The sequence below is a fragment of the Peromyscus leucopus genome, chromosome 8a, assembly GCF_004664715.2.
Source record: "Peromyscus leucopus breed LL Stock chromosome 8a, UCI_PerLeu_2.1, whole genome shotgun sequence".
In the NCBI taxonomy this organism is placed as follows: Eukaryota; Metazoa; Chordata; class Mammalia; order Rodentia; family Cricetidae; genus Peromyscus; species Peromyscus leucopus.
Genome location: NC_051085.1, coordinates 56,560,602 through 56,580,724, shown reverse-complemented (window position 1 = coordinate 56,580,724; position 20,123 = coordinate 56,560,602). Strand labels below are relative to the sequence as shown.

Below are 20,123 nucleotides of genomic sequence, written 5' to 3'. Positions count from 1 at the left end.
CAGGAAAGAAAGAAGAAAAAAAGCAAGGTACGTTTGCTGGGGAATGCCATTCTCTATGCTGTGAATGTATTGCTCTGATTGATAAATAAAATGCTGATTGGCCAGTAGCCAGGCAGGAAGTCTAGTGTAGGCGGGATAAGCAGACAAAGAGAATTCTGGGAAGAAGAAGGCTGAGTCAGGAGGACGCCAGCCTGCCGTCCAGGGAGCAGCATATAATGGCACACAGGTAAAGCCACAGAATACGTGGCAACATAGATTAACAGAAATAGGCCGAGTTTAGTGTAAGAGCTAGTCAGTAGAAAACTTGAGCTAATGGCCGAGCTGTTTTAAGCTGTTTAAGCTGTTTTAAGCTAATGGCAGGACACAGGAAAATTTTAGCTACATGCATTGAAGTCCCAGCCATTGAAATGTTAAAAGTAAATACCAGAAAGAAAAAACAAGATTACTACTTACTAAAACTACTACATGCCTAGAATGTAGGGTTCAAATACAATCAACTATTAACAGCAGTAATAAGAGTTCAATAAATAGATTGGAAAAAGCTAAATATATACCAACATTTTTTCTTAAAGTGTTATGAAAAAACAATGAAATAATTAATTTTTATGAAATGAAAATGCCCCATATAAAAAGAATTATAACTCTTAAAAAGAAAAACATATAATCTTGAAGAGAAATACTAGAATGATGCCTTTCCAAGTAGTTCTCATATTACTAACATCAGTAATGTCTGGGAAGTGCAAGAAAGGGTACTTTGTATACTTTTTTTGGGGGGATAGGAATCTAGTATTGATTTGTCAAAACTTAGAACACATAAATGGTTTATAATACATCAGTTCCTCTTGTAAAAGTATACTATAGAAATCTAGAATGTATTCAAAATACACATACAAGAATAACTGGTCCAGCACTGTACAGCATGTGCACTGCAGGTAACAAAGGACCATCCCTAAGGGAGCAGTTCAAACCAAGGTGTCAAAGAGGATATTACATTGTATATCTTGGAAGTATAACTGATACACTGACTGCAAAAATGAAAGTCACAAAAGAACATATGCTTCATTATTTTTCCAAAAATGAGATGAAAAGTAGCCCCGAGGGACAGAATTGCACATTAAAAACTTAGAAACCAACACACCAGGTGATAGTAACATCTTCGTCCATCGTTTCCTCACCACACCAAGTTCTGGGCCAGGACCCAGAAGTCAGCAAGGCAATAGCAGCCCCTAGTGCACAGTTCTTTCCCACACTTGGTCCTGAGTGACATGGTAACTGGTAAGCACTGAGGACTGAATCCTTACTCTCCCAACTACTGGCATTCAATGGGACTCTTCTGTCTTATCTCAGAATGGTACTCTAGTAACCCCAAGTTCCAGGGGGCTAATGCCAACTGAAAACAGTCACTTATTTGTGTGTGTGTGTGTGTGTGTGTGTGTGTGTGTGTGTGTGTGTGTGTCCCACCGCCACCATCACTTGAGAGCTCAGGCATAATCTAGGTGAAGGGTTAGAAGACACTCACTAATCTGGAAGTTACCTAGGGAAATAGGTAAGGATGGAAATAAAAAGACTTCTTTCTGATTATACATACTCTGAACTGTGAAAAACGTACTTTTATAATTAAAAAAAGGACATAAAATGCTCCTAAAATAATCCAAGGCCTTATAAATGTCCACCTGATATTTCATGAGAAAAACAGCCATAACAAAAATGTTGTATCAGAGAAGCTTGCTATCTGTGGACAGGACACCACACTTCTATACCTGAATTACTCAGAACCCTCCCATGTCCCTTACCAGCTATGACACCTTGGACAAGACTCTGGCAAAGGCTGAGAAGGGAAGAAAACATAACTAGTTTGGTGAAGATCCCAGACACTGTGGAGTATCCAGGAAACAAGGTGTTCAATGGGGACCATAAAACCAACGGCAAGTCCATTTCCACTGCGACAGGCAAAAGAGGAAAAAAATGACAAGCAAACAAAACAATGGTCTCAGGCATTATATCTAAAATAAATTTCTTTGACAGTATGATCACATGTCTTACAAGGTATCATTTATAACAAAAATCTAACAATTTACAAGCTGCGTTTTTTTTTTTTTTTGTGCAGTGTACTCTGAAGAAAGAAAAGTCTGTACATTTGTTTTGATTAATACAACTATTCAGTTCTGCAATACTGGGAAGGCGGAATGTATCTGGCACAAAAATAACTCCTTAGAGTTACAAACTAGAAAAACAACACTTTTAAAAAAAGATTTTTACTTTTTCTGGTAGAAATATAAAAACTGGCTTATGTGGGAAAAGTTAAAATAAAAAGTCCAATTGTACAGGTGGCTTTAACACTTAAAGTTCTGTCCCTTAAACCAACAAACTCATCGACAGCAGTGTTTAAAATCTAATATAAATAAGTGGGCAGTGCTGCCCAGATAGCAGCACAGAGCAAGCGACTCACAGTGATGCTGCAGGTGATCTCAGTGCAGAGGAGGTGACCTTTCCAGTGTCCTGCAGCAGGACACACGTCACTTCACTGCCACCTGTGAAGAGTGTCCTTCTCACAACTGTACCATCAGTGGTGCCAAAACTGACTGGTTTTAAAAAACAAGTGGGTAGGGGAGGCGGGGTACATGGCAGCCACTATGTGGTCTTCCTGAATCCCTTTAAGATGGGGTAGATGTTTTCAAATGCTTCATAAATTTCCGCTCTAACTTTAGCACCTATGAAGACACATAGGAATACAAATGAGATGGTTAAGTAACATTTCTTAAAATAGAAAGTAACATCATTACCTTAAAACAAAGCCACAAATACAATTCTCTCCATACCCAGTTAAGACAAACAATGTTATTAAAACAAATGGTAGAGGTCCCTTGTCATAATCCTAGTGTGTTTTGTTTTGTTTTATTTTATTTTTCTTGGAGACAGGGTTTCTCTGTGTAGCCCTGACTGTCCTGGAACTTGCTGTGTACATCAAGTTGGCCTGCCTCTGCCTCTGCCTCTTGAGTGCTAGGATTAAGGGCCATGCCCTGCTCTCTAGCTTTGTTTTTTAAAACATTATTTTCTTACCATTTTAAAAAATGGTACACCGGGTGACTTTTAACACTCTAGACCACCATTTCTTTATCACAGTTGGTCCTAGGCCAGGATCCAGAAGTCAGCAAGGCAATACCAGACCCCAGTGCAGTTCTTTACCACACTTGGTCCTGAGTGACATGGTAACTGGTAAGCACTGAGGACTGAATCCTTACTCTCCCAACTACTGGCATTCAATGGGACTCTTCTGTCTTATCTCAGAATGGTACTCTAGTAACCCCAAGTTCCAGGGGGCTAATGCCAACTGAAAACAGTCACTTATTAGTGTTCCCTCCTTACCTGCTTCCACAGTCAAGCATAATCTAGCTAAAGGCCATAACTGTAGCAGGACTCTGCTGTTTTCATCCTTCCCCCTCTCTCATGAAGGTTAGGATGGGAAGCAAAATGTAAACAAAAACATCCTCACAAGGGTAGACAACTGTCCCAACCCAGAAATGCCATTCTAAAATTATTTCCAATTTTGGGGCACTACTTCCCCTTTTAACTTACCTGTTAATACAACTTTTCCAGAAACAAAAATAAGGAGAACAATTCTGGGTTTGATCATTCTGTAGATTAATCCAGGAAATAATTCTGGTTCATAGCTAGAAAGAAAATGGGAAAGAGTTTAGAAATCATCAGTTTTTGTGTAAAAGCAATGAGGCCTTGTGCTAGGAAGTAGTGAGTGAATAAGCAGATGTGAACAAATAGGACACAGAAGAAAACACTTTCACCAAACAAGAGCCATGTGTCATGGTCATGGCAACAAACTACATGTCCTCCTATCACTTAATGCTGTCTTCACAGAATCTACATTTTCTGTGATTAAAAACAAGAGCTGTAATTCACGTTTTCTGATCCTCATTAGATTTATTTTGGGCAAGTCTCGGAAGAGCAGCTTAATCTCACCATTCACTCTAAGAGCTGGTACTGACAGTCAGCCTTGTAATCATATCTCATCTCCCCAAATAGAAATATTCTGGAGCTGTCAGTTTTTCTAGCAGGGTGACTTAACCAGAATGATAAACCAAATATGGAAATGAACCTACTTCTTGATCACACTGTCTACCTGAACTGACATTAGTTAGTGAAATTCTAACCTAGTGATTTTGGGTTTATTAGTTCAATCTGATAAAAGGACCTGTCTATCTTATATGTGACTGGTAGATAAACCCAGGAAAGATCTATATGAGGAAGAGCAACATTGAGTGAATATCTGAAACTCAAACAGGAATTTCTATGTTGAAAACTGAACCTAATATACCAGGTATCAAAGTGCCATGTACAAAGGCCCTGAAGCAAGAAGAATATGGTGAGTGTGAGGGAACTGGTAAGCTGGTGAGGCTGCAAATAGAAAAAAAGATACTGAGATAAGGCTTTGAGTAGGAAAGCTATGCAAATGTTCACCAGAAAATGGCAAAGAATAATAATGGACAGCATATCCCTGCTGCTTATATTTATACTTTGCTGGTACGTTGACAAAAAAAGATTCAAACCAGGAGAAAAGTGGTAGAAGAAACTACAAATTCATGTGTTTAAATGTATTTATCGACTAACAAAATGATAAGGCATACAGAAGTGAATGAATATAAGCCATTCCATTGAAGGGGAGTTCGGGAGTCACTAAGTGACTAAGGAAATGGGAGTTGTAAGGATTGGAGAACTGCAGTACAACTGCAGATACCGTATGCTTACAAGCAGCACACTCAACTTTCAACTACATCATATGCCTAGAAACTGAATGTCTTAAATGTACTTCACCCTAGATGATGCCTGAGTAGATTATAAATGGATTGTTGCTAAAACTGATTCCAATAACCCTCAGACCTACCTACTGAACTGCTGGTGGGTCAGCACAAGGCCTTCCAGCCTTATGGGGAACTTCACATCACAGCTCCCCACCATGTTTTGGATCTTGAAGTCTAAGAACTTAGCTGGAAAGCCCAACTTCTGCACAACTCTAGCGTATTTTCTTGCTGCTAGTCTGGATTGTTCTTCACTACAGAAAGGAAAAACAGTGAGTTATGTATGGGAGCCCAATGGAATAATTTAGAAGAATAACTTAAATGAAGTCTAAATTAGAAAAGTAATTAAACTATCCCTGAGTCCTTAACAAAAACCATAATCTACCAAAACATCAGCCTTGGACTTGCCACATTATTGACAAGCCCTAGGTTTAAAAGATATGATGTAGCATATGGTTCAATTATCATGATCACTGCTATTACTGCTACATTCTGACCCACAAATTTCTACTGAGATGAAAACTCTCTAAAACCATAAAAAAAAAAAAAACTAAGGCCAGATGGTGGTGGTGCATACCTTTAATCTCAGCACATAGGAGGCAGAGGCAGGTGGATCTCTGAGTTCAAGGCCAGCCTGGTCTACAGAGTGTGTTCCAGGACAGCCAGGGCTACACAGAGAAACCCTATCTTGAAAACAAAAACAAAAACAAAAACAAACCAAAAACTAAATTAAAAAAACACTAGTAAAATTTACTATTGACAAATACACAAATTCTATCTTCCTTTACATCAAATATCTATTCTTAGGATACCATTATTGGACAAAACTGTGACTTTCCAACTTAGGAAGCTTTCATCTGAAAAGCAGGATACAAATACAATGCTACAACCAACATACAGGACAGCAGGGTAACAAAAATGATAAGTGGGGCACCGATGCTATTCAAGGTGATTAAGATAACTCATTAAAAAGAACACGCTAAAAGTGCTAGTCCAACCTAAGTCAGAAGCTCATTTTCTAGTAAAAGGGGACCTATAGCCCTCCCCCCCTATTTTGGGTAACTGTTGCCTTGCTTGCTGACCTTGATATCCTCTCTATGCTAATTCCCTGCCGGTTTCCACCCTCCTGAATGCTTAAGGGAAGTTCCTTGTCTGTGTATCCTGCATAATGGGAGTTAACAGCTTAGATGCAAGATTGTAAAACATCAGTTGCAAACTTCTGCCTTCTGGGGTTCTCCCATTGTGCTGTAAGCCTGTATTTAAGAGCTTCTCCCTCCTTCAATAAATGGCATTTGGCAAAAATAAAATAAAATTAAATTAAATAAAGTACTAGTCCAGCTGGGCGGTGGTGGCGCACACCTTTAATCCCGGCTCTTGGGAGGCAGAGCCAGGTGGATCTCTGTGAGTTTGAGGCCAGCCTGGGCTACAGAGCGAGATCCAGAACAGGCACCAAAACTACACAGAGAAACCCTGTCTCGAAAAAAACCAAAAAGTGCTAGTCTAGCTGGGTGGTAGTGGCTCATCCCTTTAATTCCATCACTCCAGAGGCAGAGGCAGACGGACTTTTTTTTTTAGTTCAAAGCCAGGTTGGTCTATAGAGTGAGTTCCAGGAAATCCAGGGCGGTTACACAGAGAAACTCTGCCTTAAAACAAACAAAGTGCTAGCCTGATAATATAAACCATGTCCTTTTTTCTTTCATAATACATCCATCAGAAACAAAGAATCCCTTAAGGATACCTCTTGGCTCCTGTGCACACCATTTTTCCAGAACTGAAAATCAATGCAGTTGTCCGTGGCTCTCTTATTCTCATGATGACAGCAGCAAACCGCTGAAATGGTCAGGAAGAAGCATTAAAAGTGCACTCAGGTTGACTGATTATAGTTTCTGTCACTGGTGAAGGCTGGAGTGGTGTAGGTCCTGAGTCAAACTCTCTTGGCTATACCAGATATTCCCATTAATGCATTTAAAAGCTTTTAAAATGTTTTTATTTTTTATTCCCTTTCTTACATTTATCTACTTTTTTTTGGGGGGGATATTTCTTCTTTATTGGGCAGTTTTTAAAAATCTCTTGACTTTTCTCTATTGTTTTCTAACATTTTTCTCCTTTATACTCTCTTGAACTTTCCAAGTTTGCCCAATTAAACAATCCAGTAGTACCAAAGTCAGTACTGCAGAAAATACTTAAGGAATGCTATACACAAAGGAGAAGACAGTCAGACATGAGAGCTCAGGAAAGAATAAGAATTTTATGAGCAATAGATGAATAAATGAGAACCAAGAAAGAACCCACCATGTCAGACTCAGTAAACCAACTAACTCCTAGTGATGAAAGGTGAGAAAGCCAACCAGAAAAACAACCAAGAAAATTACAGAAAATAGATATTTTTCAATAGTAACTCTAAATGTAAATGGTCTTACCTATCCAATTAAAAGACAAAGGACTAGTTGTTTTTCTAATCCCACCATTTGCTGCCTGCAAGAAACACACCTCAATGGCAAAGACACTTGCAAACTGAAAGTGAAAGCAAGGAAAATGATACATAAGCAAATGGAAACAAAAAACAGGCAGAGGTAACTGTACTAATAACTGACAAAGTAGGCGTCAAGCTAAAATTAGAAGAGATGAGGCTACTATCTTAATAAGGTGAATGATCCATCAAGTAGATATTACAGTTGTAAATATTAGAAATAACAACAAAAACTTGGTTAGTTAGAAGTGACCAGTGGCCCATTTGATTCTTTATAGTTGATATTCTGGTTAGCTTCATACTCAACTAAAAAACCGGCTATGAAGTAGGTCCCACATGTTTCCTATATTTAGGACGGTTCTTTAACTCAATCTCTAGATGCTGTCACGTTTCCACTTTCAAGATGACACACAACTAATGAAATCATAGTACAAAGCTGGGCACAGTGACATAGTTTTAATTCAAGCATTCAGGAGGTGGAGACAGAAGGATCTGCGCTTGAGGCCATAAAAGTGAAATCACAATATAAAGTATGCAACCCTTTTACAGACAGAAACACAAGGCAGGCGAGCATAGTGAGCAGTTTTGAAATCTGGACCTCCCGTGGTTTGGGCTATGCATACACCCTACTGCTAGTAATGCGCCTGGCAGCCTGAGACCCTTACCTGCATAAACAATACATATACCACCCTCTCCAACCGAGAAACCCAGGACCCCCATGTACAGAGATACACAAACAGCACACTTCAAACAATGGAATAAGTTTCTCCTTCTCTTGATCAAACAGAATCTATTCAATCATACTCCAGTTATGGCCGAGTACAAGACGGGGAGGGCGGTGGGGGCTCCCTGATTCAGCTTGAAAATTTTTGGTGCAATAAGGCAAGCTATGTCCTCTGAGTAAACTTTTGGGGAGAATCCTCTATTACCATTTTATGCCCATACAAAACTGGCCATGCATATCATTAAAATCAGTTGCATCATGGGAAGAGACATTCATAGTAGATATATTACATAAGTGGAATGTATTTGTCAAATAGAAAGACACACCCCTAATAACCAACTCCTCTTTCCTTTAGAACATATAAAATAGCACCCCAGGCAGTCATCAGGGACCCTTGAGTCCTTTCTCATTTATGTGGCCCACCCTTACTCCTAACAGCATATCTTTCTGATCTGTACTAAAGACTATAAATGAACTGTTAGTTTGCAATCTGTGTGGACCTTTATTTCAATTCCTTGAATAAAAAGCCAAGAACCTGGGAACATAAGACACAGATTCTGACTACCAGTATCAGTACCAGAAGTATGAGGCTCTCTCACAGGAGGCCATGTAAGGAGCTGTCACAGGAAAAGGGTGAGGACGCTCACAGGAGGACACATAAGGCACTCCACAGGAGGAAAACAGAAACTCTCATGGACAACCTGCACTGAAAGTATATAAAGGCGGAGAACTGAGATTCTCTGGCGAAAGAAAAAGGGCAAAACTAAGACAGGGTTAAGGCAAGGTAAATGTCAAGGTTTCTGCAGACTTCACTAGAATTGTGTGCTCCATTAAGGAACTATTAAACTGTAAAAGGACAAAAGCCTGATTAGCCTCTTGCTGGTTATCAGACTATGTTCTAAAAACTGTCCCAAGTTCTTTCTGTTGCCACCTTTTTCTTTTTCATTTATACAACTTAATTTCCAGGGCTGGAGAGACGAGTCAGCAGGTAAGAGCACTTGTGCAAGCATGAGGACCTGAGTTCAGACCGCAGCACCCTGTAACAACCTGGTCACATCCCATGCACACCTGTAACTCTGGTTCTGCAGAACTGAAGACAGAAGGATCACTGGAGCTTGGATAGCCCCCCCACCCCACCCCAAATGTGAGCTCAGGCTCAGGGAAAGACACCAATAAAGATATGAGTATGGTGGGGAGTGACTAAGGAGGACATCCAGCACTCTTCTGGCCTCTGCATGCGCTCACAAGCAAATGCACTTGCACATATACACACTCACATGTATACATAGTCACAAAATCATCTTATTTTCCTTTATTAGAAGAAATATATGAGGTACTGGTTTCCATGGTAAAGGTTTACATGTACATGATGGCCCTGTGACAAACGCTTCCCACTTTAGGAAACTTTCTGCAAATCTTCTCACCCTAGCCTTCTCAAGCAACATCCAGGCACCCAGGCAGCTCTCCATCTGGACCTCACAAGTGTCTATTCATCTGTCAGTACAGATGTTCCATATGTAAAAAATATTTTCTCTTGGTGTATGTAAGAAAGTCTTGCCGGGCGGTGGTGGCGCACGCCTTTAATCCTAGCACTCGGGAGGCAGAGCCAGGCAGATCTCTGTGAGTTCAAGTCCAGCTTGGTCTACAGAGCGAGATCCAGGAAAGGCGCAAAGCTATACAGAGAAAACCCTGTCTCAAAAAACCAAAAAAAAAAAAAAAGTCTTTTAACACACACTAGGCTATTATCTTAGAAATTGGTGCTTTTTGCCTCCTCCCAAATCTTTATTTTTTTTTTTCTTTTCTCCAGTTCCAGTATTGTGGCTTGAATGAAAATGGACCCCATAGGCTCATATATTTGAATGCTTAGTCACCAAAGAACAGAACTATTTGAGAAAGATTTAGGAGGATTAAGAGGTGTGGTCTTGTTGAAGTATGTTGATGGGGTGGGCTCTGAGGTCACAAAAGCCCACTCCAGACAAGTGTTTCCCCTCTACCTCCCCTCTCTCCTCCCCTCTGCCTGCTGCCTTCTGATCAGAATGTAAAGCTCTCAGCTACTGCTTCAGTACCACACCTGTCTGTTTCTGGCCATGATGATCACAGACTAACCCTCTAAAACCGTAAGCAAGCCCCAAATTAAATGCTTTCATTTCTAAGAGTTGCTTCGGTCATAGTGTCTTTTCATAGCAATAAAACAGTAACTAAGACATCTGATAATACAAAAGTCTTTGGCCTTGCTAGGCCATTGCTCTACCACCAAGCCCCACTCTAATCTCCTGCAATTTCTCCGCCAGAAAAGCCATCTGTGGCCATACCACTCAGAACACACCTGATCTTGTCTATCAGAAAAAAACTTCCAAGTTACACAAAGGTGGGAAAACATATAACAAACTCCTTGTACTTACAGCCAACAATTATTAACTATTGACCAATCTTTCTCCACCCATGTAATCCATCCCTAATTCTTCCACAGGATTACTGAAGTAGGTACCACAAATATGTCACCAGCTCTTCTTCAGGATATAAATGGAATATTCTGTCTTCCAACTCCATGTGGTTCCCTTCACAATGTGAGTGTATGTATGAATTTCTACATATAGAGGGAAATATACATAGCAGGTATTCAGTAAAACACAAGTTAAAGAACTGAGGATGCAGCTGGGCAGTGGCGGTGCACGCCTTTAATCCCAGCACTTGGGAGACAGAGGCAGGCGGATCTCTGTGAGTTCAACACCAGCCTGGTCTACAAGAACAAGTTCCAGGACAGCCAGGGCTATACACAGAGAAACCCTGTCTTGAAAAACAAAACAAAACAACAAAGCAAAAGAACTGAGGATGTAGCTTAGAGAGCACTACCCTAGTGTGGCTGAGGTCCTAGGTTGAAACTTCAATACTGCAAAAACAGGAAAACGTCCCAAAATGAACTTTTCTTAGGCACTTAACATTCAAGATAAGCATGATACCACTCATTTTGCTGGTATCAAGAAACAAGCGCAATACAATCTTCTCAACAACATTTAGGAAGAATTTTCTCTGTATCTTATACAGTCTGAAATACATGAAAATGGGTCTAACCTTGGGATTATATTCAGCATTTCGGGCACGAAGCGCAATGGTCTTCAGGTCAAGTTTACATCCAAGATTCACTGTGGATACAATGTTTCTGCAAGAAATTTGAAAACATAATTACTTAAAATATTTAACTTTTATACAAAGAGGGCAATGGTCTTTAGGTTAAGTTTACAACTAAGATTTGCTATGAATACAATATTTCTGCAAGAAATCTGAAAACATGATTCAGATTGCTAATCCATTATTTTTCACTAGGCTTTAATTTAAAAAAAATGACATGATAAAACAAAAAAACTCTGCTGATTTTAAATGTTTAAAAAGTGCCACATACCAGATATTTTCACTCAGTACCCAAAATGTACCCTGCAGTGTTAACTATCACTCCCATGTTCAAAGCATCTGAAACTCTAGGGAATGGACTGTGTTTGGCTTGGGATGCACATGACTCCCAAGTGGAAGAGCTAGGACACCTTGCGGCTTCATTTAACTACCACCCCTCCTTCCTGAGCTTTGAAATACTACTAACACTAGCTCACTATTAAGTCACTACAGGAAAAACAGGCAGATGTGGACTTTCTCAATCTTCCCAAATAAGCTATCTTTTGGAAAAATGGAATTCAATGTCTTTGGCAAGGGAAGAAAATATGTCTTCTTTTCTGCTATTTACCACAGCAAATCATGTTAAATAGAATCATCTTTAGCAGGCTGAGGAGATAATTTAGCTTGTAAAGAGCTTGCCATGCAATCATGAACACTTGAGTTCAATCCCTAGAATTCAATCACGGGAAAAAGCCCAGAGTGATAATGCACACTTGTAATTTTAGTGCGAAAGAGATGGAGACAGGCAGATCCCTAAGGCTCACTGGCTAGTCAGCTTAGCCAAAACAGCAAATTTCAGGCCAGTTAAAACATCCCATCTTAAAAACCAGGGTGGGTAGTGAGTGTCCTGAGAAATGACTCTTGAAATACTCCTCCAGCATACATAGGTAAGTGCCTGTACACACGCACAAAATCTATCATCGTTCACCTGGGTCTAAAAGACTGTCTCATGCCACTCTGTCCCATTCTTGAAGCATTCTATGCAGTACTTTTTTTTTTTTTTTTTAAATCTCGAAACAGGATTTCTCTGTGCAGCCCTGGCTGTCCTGGAACCCACTCTCTAAACCAGGCTTTGAACCCACAGATCTTCTGGCCTCTGGCTCCCAAGTGCATGCTCTATGGATATGGAAATAAGTGTATGTCCTATGCTGGTTCTAATAGATGTAATCAGAATTACAAACAGAATGTCTGTGGAAGTCAAATAGGCATAAAACATTAGTTTGTAGACAAAGGAGAGCTAACAGGGCTTACCTCTCTAGAATCCTTTAATCAGGCCATACGCTTCCCTAAGGTAAAGCTACACACTTGTTACTAAGTAGAATCTGGATTTGAGCTGTTTCAGGAAGAAAGAAAAAAAGCCTATATCTCCTACCTTTTTACATGTGGGAACTATTTCACTTAGGCAGAACAATTCATCAAGACAAGAACTGCCATCCTCACTTTGAAAGAGAGACACAAATCTCCAAAGATATAAATACAGCCTTCATAGCAGAACTGTAGACAAACCTGGACCTAAGACCTCTGCTGACACTATGGCCAAGGCTGTGATACAACTGGCCTGTGACTCAGTCACTTAGCTACAGAGAAATGTCTACAGTATCCATAAAACTCAGTTTTCACTTCAGTGGCCCAAACACATAAACACAAGCAACTCCATTTCTAAGGAAAGGTTTTGCTGAGAGCACTGACTCAATTCTGTAGCTTCAATTCCTTGCCAAGAGCAGATGAAGCCACAGTGTAACAGAATTACCAGTCACTTCTTTAAGTAAATCCACTGTCTGAAAGCAAATTAATGTAATACCACTGAGAGCTTCTGGTGCAGGGGTCAGAGGACAGGGTGCGCGCGCTTGCGCGCTTGCGCGCGCACACACACACACACACACACACACAGTCAGGGGAAGAGGAGCGAGAGCACACAGGCTAAGAGGTACTCACTGTAGCTGTGGTACGATCCCAGAGCTCTCAGAGGCTGGTGTGGCAGGAGTGATAGGGGTCATAGGGGTCATTGGTGAAGGGTACAAGGGAGTGGTGCCTGGCAAGGGTGCAGTGGTCAGAGTCTGAGAATGGAAGAGCTGTGGTGTCTGGCCTGAGGCACCCTGTGTGGACTGCTGAGATGTTGATTGCTGTACTGAGGCTGCTGCAGTTGCTACTGCCTGCTGCTGCTGCTGTTGTTGCTGCTGCTGTTGCTGCTGCTGTCTCTGTTGCTCTTCCAAAATAGACAGACTATTGGTGTTCTGAATAGGCTGTGGAGTAAGTCCTGTGCCATAAGGCATCATTGGACTAAAGATGGGAATTCCAGGAGTCATGGCACCCTGTGGAAAGCAAAGAGAATGATAAGACATTAATGTTGAGTAATACAGGTTTTTTCCTACTGGAACCCAGGTAAAGTATAAAGCCTAGTGCTTTCTGAATATAATAGGTCATTAAATACTAGGGAAGAATTTGGCATCCTGAGATGCATCACTTTTCTCCCTAGTACTGAACCTAGTAGATGAGCGCTTAGCATCTGGAATCTGACTGTTATTTATGATATGCAAATGTTTAGCCTCCCAAGCACATCTAGATCATAAGGACAAAGCATAAGTGCATGTCCCTATTTAAAGTGCTACACATGGGCTGGGGACTTAGCTCAGTGGCAGAGCGCTTGCCTAGTGCAAGGCCCTGGGTTTGGTCCTCAGCCCTTGAAAAAAAAAAGAAAGAAAGAAAGTGCTATGCAGTATACGAGGATGACCCACTAATTTAACATGTGACCAATTTGGATGATGGATCACAGTCACCTAGAGGTTCAAGATGACAAGCTCATGGCCTACTCTATCATACTACTTGAATAAGCTATTTATTCTACTAAAAAAAAAATCAACAAAGCCTGTAAAATACTATTAACTGCCTTTTCTATAATGCTTCTATGCCTTACATTGTTATATTTAATAATTATTTATGTGGAAGTAGGAAGAAAAAAGATGGCAAAATTTATACTGAATTGGTAACAATCTAGGTCTAATTCTATCGCAACTATGCACGTTTTACATCAACACTGATCTTGAACTCTGAACGTAGATTTGGTTGTCATCTTAGGCTAGAAAAGTGACAACAACAGGTTCAAGAAAGAACCTTCTGGAGTAAATGGAATAACTGTTCCACAGCTCACACAGATAGAACAGTCTTCTAAATAAATTAGGTTCCAAATAAACTCCCAAGCAGACTCCCCAAGCAGAAGGGCATCATGCTTACCCAAAGCAGAAATTTCCACAAAGTAAATAAGCTTAAAAATATACAAATCCATGTTCAATACTGGATGGCTAAAGTTTACCGTCTTTCACTTTCTCTTAAAGGGAGTATGTCAGCCCTCCTTGCCCCTCCTTCCTGCTCTATTACCTGTGGGGAGGCCAAGCCCTGAGCATAAGGCGGGAGGCTGTTGTTCTGGTCCATGATTCTCACTTTCTTCGGTACTTGGATTTTATCTAGAGCATCCTCTGCAAATTCTCCTTAGAAACTTCTTTTATTTTCTGGGTTATCTTCACACACCATAAAACAGTGATGCTGTGCTTGGAAAAAAATGCTTTAAGTTTAAACAGGTTTCATGTTCATACAAAATACACACACACCAGTTATCTTGGAGAAAATGTATATATCCCTAGTCCATGTTTCCTGTGACTCATGTAAAACTGCCAACAAAACAAAAACTATGTTACTATGTTCTTAAATATTCTAAATATTCTAACAGTACTGAAAATGAAGGTGTTAAGATCAGTAATAAAACCTCTTGGAAAAAGAGCTGCCAAGAAATGGCTCAGCAGGCACAGGCATATGCTGTCGATTCTGATAATCTAAGTTCACCCACATGGTGAAAGGAGAGAACAGATTCTCACAAGTTGACTCTAGGCATAAACATGACTTATTTTATATTTTATATGTGTGGGTATTGTGCCTGCATGCCTGCCTGCATACCACTTGCATGCCTGGTGCCGGCAGAGGCCAGAAGAAAGGGTCAGATGCCCTGGAAATGGAGTTAACAGATGGTTGTGAGCCACCACAGGGTCATATATATACTTAAAATAAATATGGGTCTTTGGATATACAACTTGTAACTTTGAAACATGTATACTTTTTTTTGTGAAATTAGATGATAACAAATGTTTAGATTAAGATCAAATTATAGGGCTGGAGAGATGTCTCCAACCTGGGTTCTCTGGAGAAGCAGGCAGTGCTTTTAGCCTGTGAGTCGTCTTTTCTATGAGAATCAGGGACCAGCCCTTTGGAACACCCTACCACCACCATCACCCCCAGAAAAGGACTTTTTTTTTGTATGGGGGAACACCTAGGGAAAACTAATTCCTAAGCAAACTGTACTACCAGAGGAGAACACTTATTAAGCACTGTTTATATAGCACTATTAGGTCAATGCTGGTTTTTAAATATTCTGCTCAGTTTTATATTCTTTATAATGTCTCAAGCATAAAAAGTCACAAATAATGAACTTGACACAATATGCTTTAGGTAATCACTTTTTGGTGTTCTAATTTTAATTAAAGACAGATTAACAATCAATGAAACATAATTTTAGAAATACAATATTCTTAACTCTTCAGAACACATTAATAAAAACTATGCTTGGAAGTGTCCTCCCTGCCTGCGCCCCTCCCTTCCCCCCCAAAAAAACAGGGTTTCTCTGTATAGCTTTGTGCCTTTCCTGGAACTTACTCTGTAGCCCAGGCTGACCTCGAACTCACAGAGATCTGCCTGGCTCTGCCTTCTGAGTGCTGGGATTAAAGGTGTGCATCGCCACCGCTGCTGCCATGACCACTACCACCGCCTGGCGGAAATGGGTTCCTTACATTATCATCTCTTTAGTGGTCAGGGATATGCAATATGATTATGGATTAAGAGACTATGAAAAGAGCTTTTTTTTTTTTTTTTTTAAATTTGTAATGGTAGTGATAGAACCCAGAGCCTCAAAAATGCTAGGCAAATGTCCATCCTCGATTCTTTAAAGACACTTTTTAAAAATCAGTTCAGTTCATGCAGACCAATAACTTGCTCTGAGAGGCCATAAGGACTGAAGGAATCAACAATGGATGAACAGACAGAATGAGCTAACAAATCAAGATCAGTCTGTTAGGTAGTGGTAGTGCACAGAGAAAGTTCCAGGACAGCCAGGGCTACATAGTGAAAACCCTGTCGGGGGAGCAGGGTGAATCTAACTATATACACATAGTACGCACAGGACAGATATTAGCTATTGCAATTAGATCTTTTTAAAGAAGATTTTCACTTATGTGTATGAGTGTTTTGTATGCATGTATATATGTGCATCACATGTGTGGTGCCTGCAGAGGTCAGAAAGAGGGTATTTGGTTCCCTACAACTGGAGTTTCAAATGATTGTGAGCCACCATGTAAGTGCTGGGAACCAAACCTAGGTCCTCTACAATAGCAGCAAGTGCTCTTAACCACTGAGCTATCTCCCCAGCCTGACAATCAGATCTTATTCTAAACATTTATCATCATCTAATATCACACAGGACATACAGGCTTCAAAGTTACAAGTCGTATATTCAAAGATCCACAGTCATGTTAAGTATATGCTGGTGGGCTGGAGAGATGGCTCAGAGGTTAAGAGCACTGGTTCTTCCAGAGGTCCTGAGTTCAATTTCCAGTAACCACATGGTGGCTTACAAACGTCTACAATGGGATCTGGTGCCCTCTTAGTGTATGCAGGCATACATGCAGACAGAACACTGAATACATAATAAATAAATCTTCAAAAAAAAAAAAAAAAAGGTATATGCTGGTACAGGCATTCTCATGTTAGCTAAATCAATGAAAGAATTTCATAATCACTTTGAGAGGACAAAGGACCCAAAAGATAATTCTACAAACTCACTATTGAAAAAATGAAGAAATGCCTATTTCCTAGAGATACGAGCTATGTGAGAGATACTAAGGTTACAAGAAAATTACACTTTTTCTGATATCATCAGAAAATGTATTTATTATTCTGTAACAGAAGTGCTCCAGATACAAAGATAAAGAGGATACAGTCCTTATCAAACAGTCCAATATAAAAAAAATATATACATATAACTGCAAAAAACTAGCCAGCACTAAAATTGCAGGTATTTACTAAGGCATGATGCAAGAAAGTTGAAACCAGCATACATGACTTCAAAATCTTTGCACCTAGGAATGGGCCTGGCATGTAGCACATGATCATAAGTGAATGCTATGGAAGAAAGAATACAAGCTACAGTCAAGGGGCTGGAGACATGCTCAGCAGTTAAGAGCATTGCTGCTCCTCAGAAGGCCTCGGTTTGATTCCTACCACCCACACAGCAGCTCACAATTAGCTGTAAATCCAGTCCCGGGGAATCCAGTGCTTTTTGGTCCTCCATGGGCCCTGGGCATGCATGTGGTACACAGACATACAGGCAAAACATTCACATACATAAATCCTTTAGAAAATCAAGAAAAAAAAAAACTAAAGTTACGTACCCTTTTGAGAGGCCAGATCTTCCACAAAGCAGGAGCAAATTAACACAGGTCTAGCAAGAGGAACAAAAACATACAAATCAGCACTACATACAAGTGAAGGGGAGACAAAAAGAGCATGCAGTATGTAAGTAACAGGCTTAGTGACAATCACTCCAAGAGATGACAACAGCGGGTGGGGTTATACAATTCAGAGTGTAAGATGTTATTACACAGGCAATGGAATTTTTAAGTTAAAGGATTTTAAAGTGAAGTTTGAGTACCTCCTTTGTCAAGAGCAGATAAATCTGAGAAAACTGAAGGCTGAAAATTCAATTTCAGGGGTTTCTGCTTTAGTTGAGCCCAAAGATAATAAAGGCTGGATTTAACGTCCAAAGTATCGCCAGAGATTTATCCCGATCACTTTGTCAAATGAGTTTACCGAAGCGGTTGATTATATAAGACGCAAATTTGTAGCATGCTATGCAGAGGTCATCTCACACCTGCAGACGATATAAACCATCTTTCCTCACCTGTATCATAAAACCGAAATAATCACTACACTAACTTATTCTTAGGCTGTTGTTCAGGGTCTTCGTCTTTTGGAAACTGAGCCATCAAATTGAATATTTGAGAAACCAGTTCTGCAGTCTTCAAGCGTCCTAACCCAGTCCGGCATCTTTTCCCAGAAAAGCCTGCCAAGAGTTTTGGGAAACCACGCTAACCTGAGCCTGGAGACGGAGAGCGTGTAAATAAAGCAAGTAGCGTGTGTTTATATGTTAATCTCTACTGTGCTTCTGACGAGATGTGAACAGTCTCAAAGCCGCTTCCGAACAAAACTATCCTTACTAGGGGGACAAGACGAGCAGCCCCAGGCCCGGGTAAAAAAACTGTTTTTCCAAAGGGGGGAAGCAGCTGAGGTGTGCGGTGCGCGGTGCTGTCCGGTGCCAGCCCCTCAGAGACCCTCACACTTGGCACTGGGTTTTAGGACCCCGCCGGAGCGGTGGTGGCCCAGCGGCCGGTCCTCGCCGAGCCGCCGCAGCACGCGCGGGGTCCGTTCCCCGCCCGGCCGCGCGCCCATGCCGTGCCGGCTCCGGCCGTCTGCGGGGACCCGCTGCAAAGGTCGCCTTCGTTACGGCCCTCACAGCAGAGAAAAGGCTGAACGACCGTTACCTGGGCACTGCGGGGAAAATGACGCGACCGCAGAAGCCTAGCCAAACCGCCAGCAAGTACCCGCCACCGCTACCGGACTCGACCCCACCGGAGCCTGACGCACATCTGATGTCGTCACTTCCGCCAGTTGCGCTCTTGACTGGGGCCCGGCCTGGGAAACGAGGGGGCGGAGCTCCCCAGAATTTCCGGGGCGGGGCCCCTCGGCAACCCTTTTTAGCTGGCTCTTGTCGCAAGCTAGAGCGGTGTGGAGTGTGTGGCGGTAACGGATGGGGATGTGGTAATCGATCAAACTCAAGCAAGCATTCTACCACTGAGCTACATCCTGTCTTCCATGCTTTTGTTTATTTGCTTGCTTGCTTGTTTGTTTGTTTGAGAAAGAGTTTCTCTGGGTAGCCCTGGCTGTCCTGGGACTCACTCTGTAGAAAAGGCTGGCCTCGAACTCGAAGATCAGCTTGCTTCTGCCCCTCTGCCCCTCTGTCTCCGGAGTGCTGGGATTAAAGGCATGGGCTACCACGCCCTGCTAATCTAACATGTTTTTAAACTCACAGTGTTACCCTTGGCAAGATCACAGCCTCCTCCACTTAGTTCCGTGAAGTGGAATGAAAGTTTAGAGCTTTGTGCAATCCGTAATGTGAATGGCAAACAGATACTCCTTATCATGTTCCCAGTGAAAGTTAACTCATGTCCAAAGAAGGACAACAAAACGGGCGGCGTTGTAGTCACAAATTCATTTACATTTTTTTCTTGCGCTGCTTCTTAATGCTTGATTGAATTCCAGCATATCTTGATTTCTTCCTTCTGTGGTTTATCTAGGCAGATACATGTATTGTTCTTTCTTTCCCTTGTATTTTGCACTATCATCGAAGTAACGAGCTCTTTTAGGTTAGCTCTGTGTGTGTGATGGACAGTACCTGTGTGTGTTGTGTGTATAAGGTGTTGACCTATGTATGGACTCTAATAAGTACAATAGTATTATGTAGCTATTTTCTCCTAAATGAAACATCCTCTCCTGGAGGACAGGGAACCTCATAAGATTTAGGAAATTAAGAAAATTTAACAAAGGCCTGACACGAGGCAACCTAAGTGAAGGAGGGTTCATTCTGGCTTACAGCTTGAGGACATACAGTCCATCATGGGAAATCACGACGCCTGGAGAAGCGGGAGTCACACTGCATCCGCGGACCGGAAGCCTAAACAGATGAATGTTAGTTTCCTTCTTTTTTATTTAGTCCAGAAAGCCAGGTCGTGAGATGGTACCGCCTATATTCAAGTTGGGTCTTCCCATCTCAGTTAAACCATCCTGAAATAAC

General features: G+C 41.1%; 1 protein-coding gene across 5 annotated transcripts; it reads right to left on the bottom strand.

Moving 5' to 3' along the window:
* Nucleotides 1-1,983: 1,983 nt before the first annotated feature.
* LOC114691326 (TATA-box binding protein) lies at nt 1,984-18,929 on the bottom strand. 5 transcript variants are annotated; one of them, XM_028866581.2, is made up of 10 exons: nt 18,814-18,929; nt 17,925-18,143; nt 17,665-17,714; nt 14,549-14,718; nt 13,109-13,485; nt 11,078-11,165; nt 6,550-6,641; nt 4,898-5,065; nt 3,577-3,671; nt 1,984-2,711 (listed from the first exon to the last, which is right to left on the bottom strand). In XM_028866581.2, exons 4-10 carry the CDS (start codon nt 14,600-14,602, stop codon nt 2,632-2,634), a joined length of 954 nt encoding a protein of 317 aa, XP_028722414.1. In that variant the 5' UTR covers nt 14,603-14,718; nt 17,665-17,714; nt 17,925-18,143; nt 18,814-18,929; the 3' UTR covers nt 1,984-2,631. The 5 variants fall into 5 exon arrangements, with proteins under 5 accessions (XP_028722414.1, XP_028722412.1, XP_028722413.1 ...); XM_028866579.2 differs by having other exon boundaries at nt 14,549-14,713; XM_028866580.2 differs by lacking the exon at nt 17,925-18,143.
* Nucleotides 18,930-20,123: the final 1,194 nt, after the last annotated feature.

What these genes read in the sequence shown, in the direction of transcription:
- LOC114691326 (XM_028866581.2), bottom strand. Translation starts at nt 14,602, where the DNA reads ATGGACCAGAACAACAGCCTCCCGCCTTATGCTCAGGGCTTGGCCTCC. An exon ending in GGGATCGTACCACAGCTACA is followed by an intron (nt 11,166 to 13,108) that starts GTGAGTACCTCT and finishes AATTTCTTGCAG; the next exon opens with AAACATTGTATCCACAGTGA. An exon ending in ACCCACCAGCAGTTCAGTAG is followed by an intron (nt 3,672 to 4,897) that starts GTAGGTCTGAGG and finishes TTTTCTTTCTAG; the next exon opens with CTATGAACCAGAATTATTTC.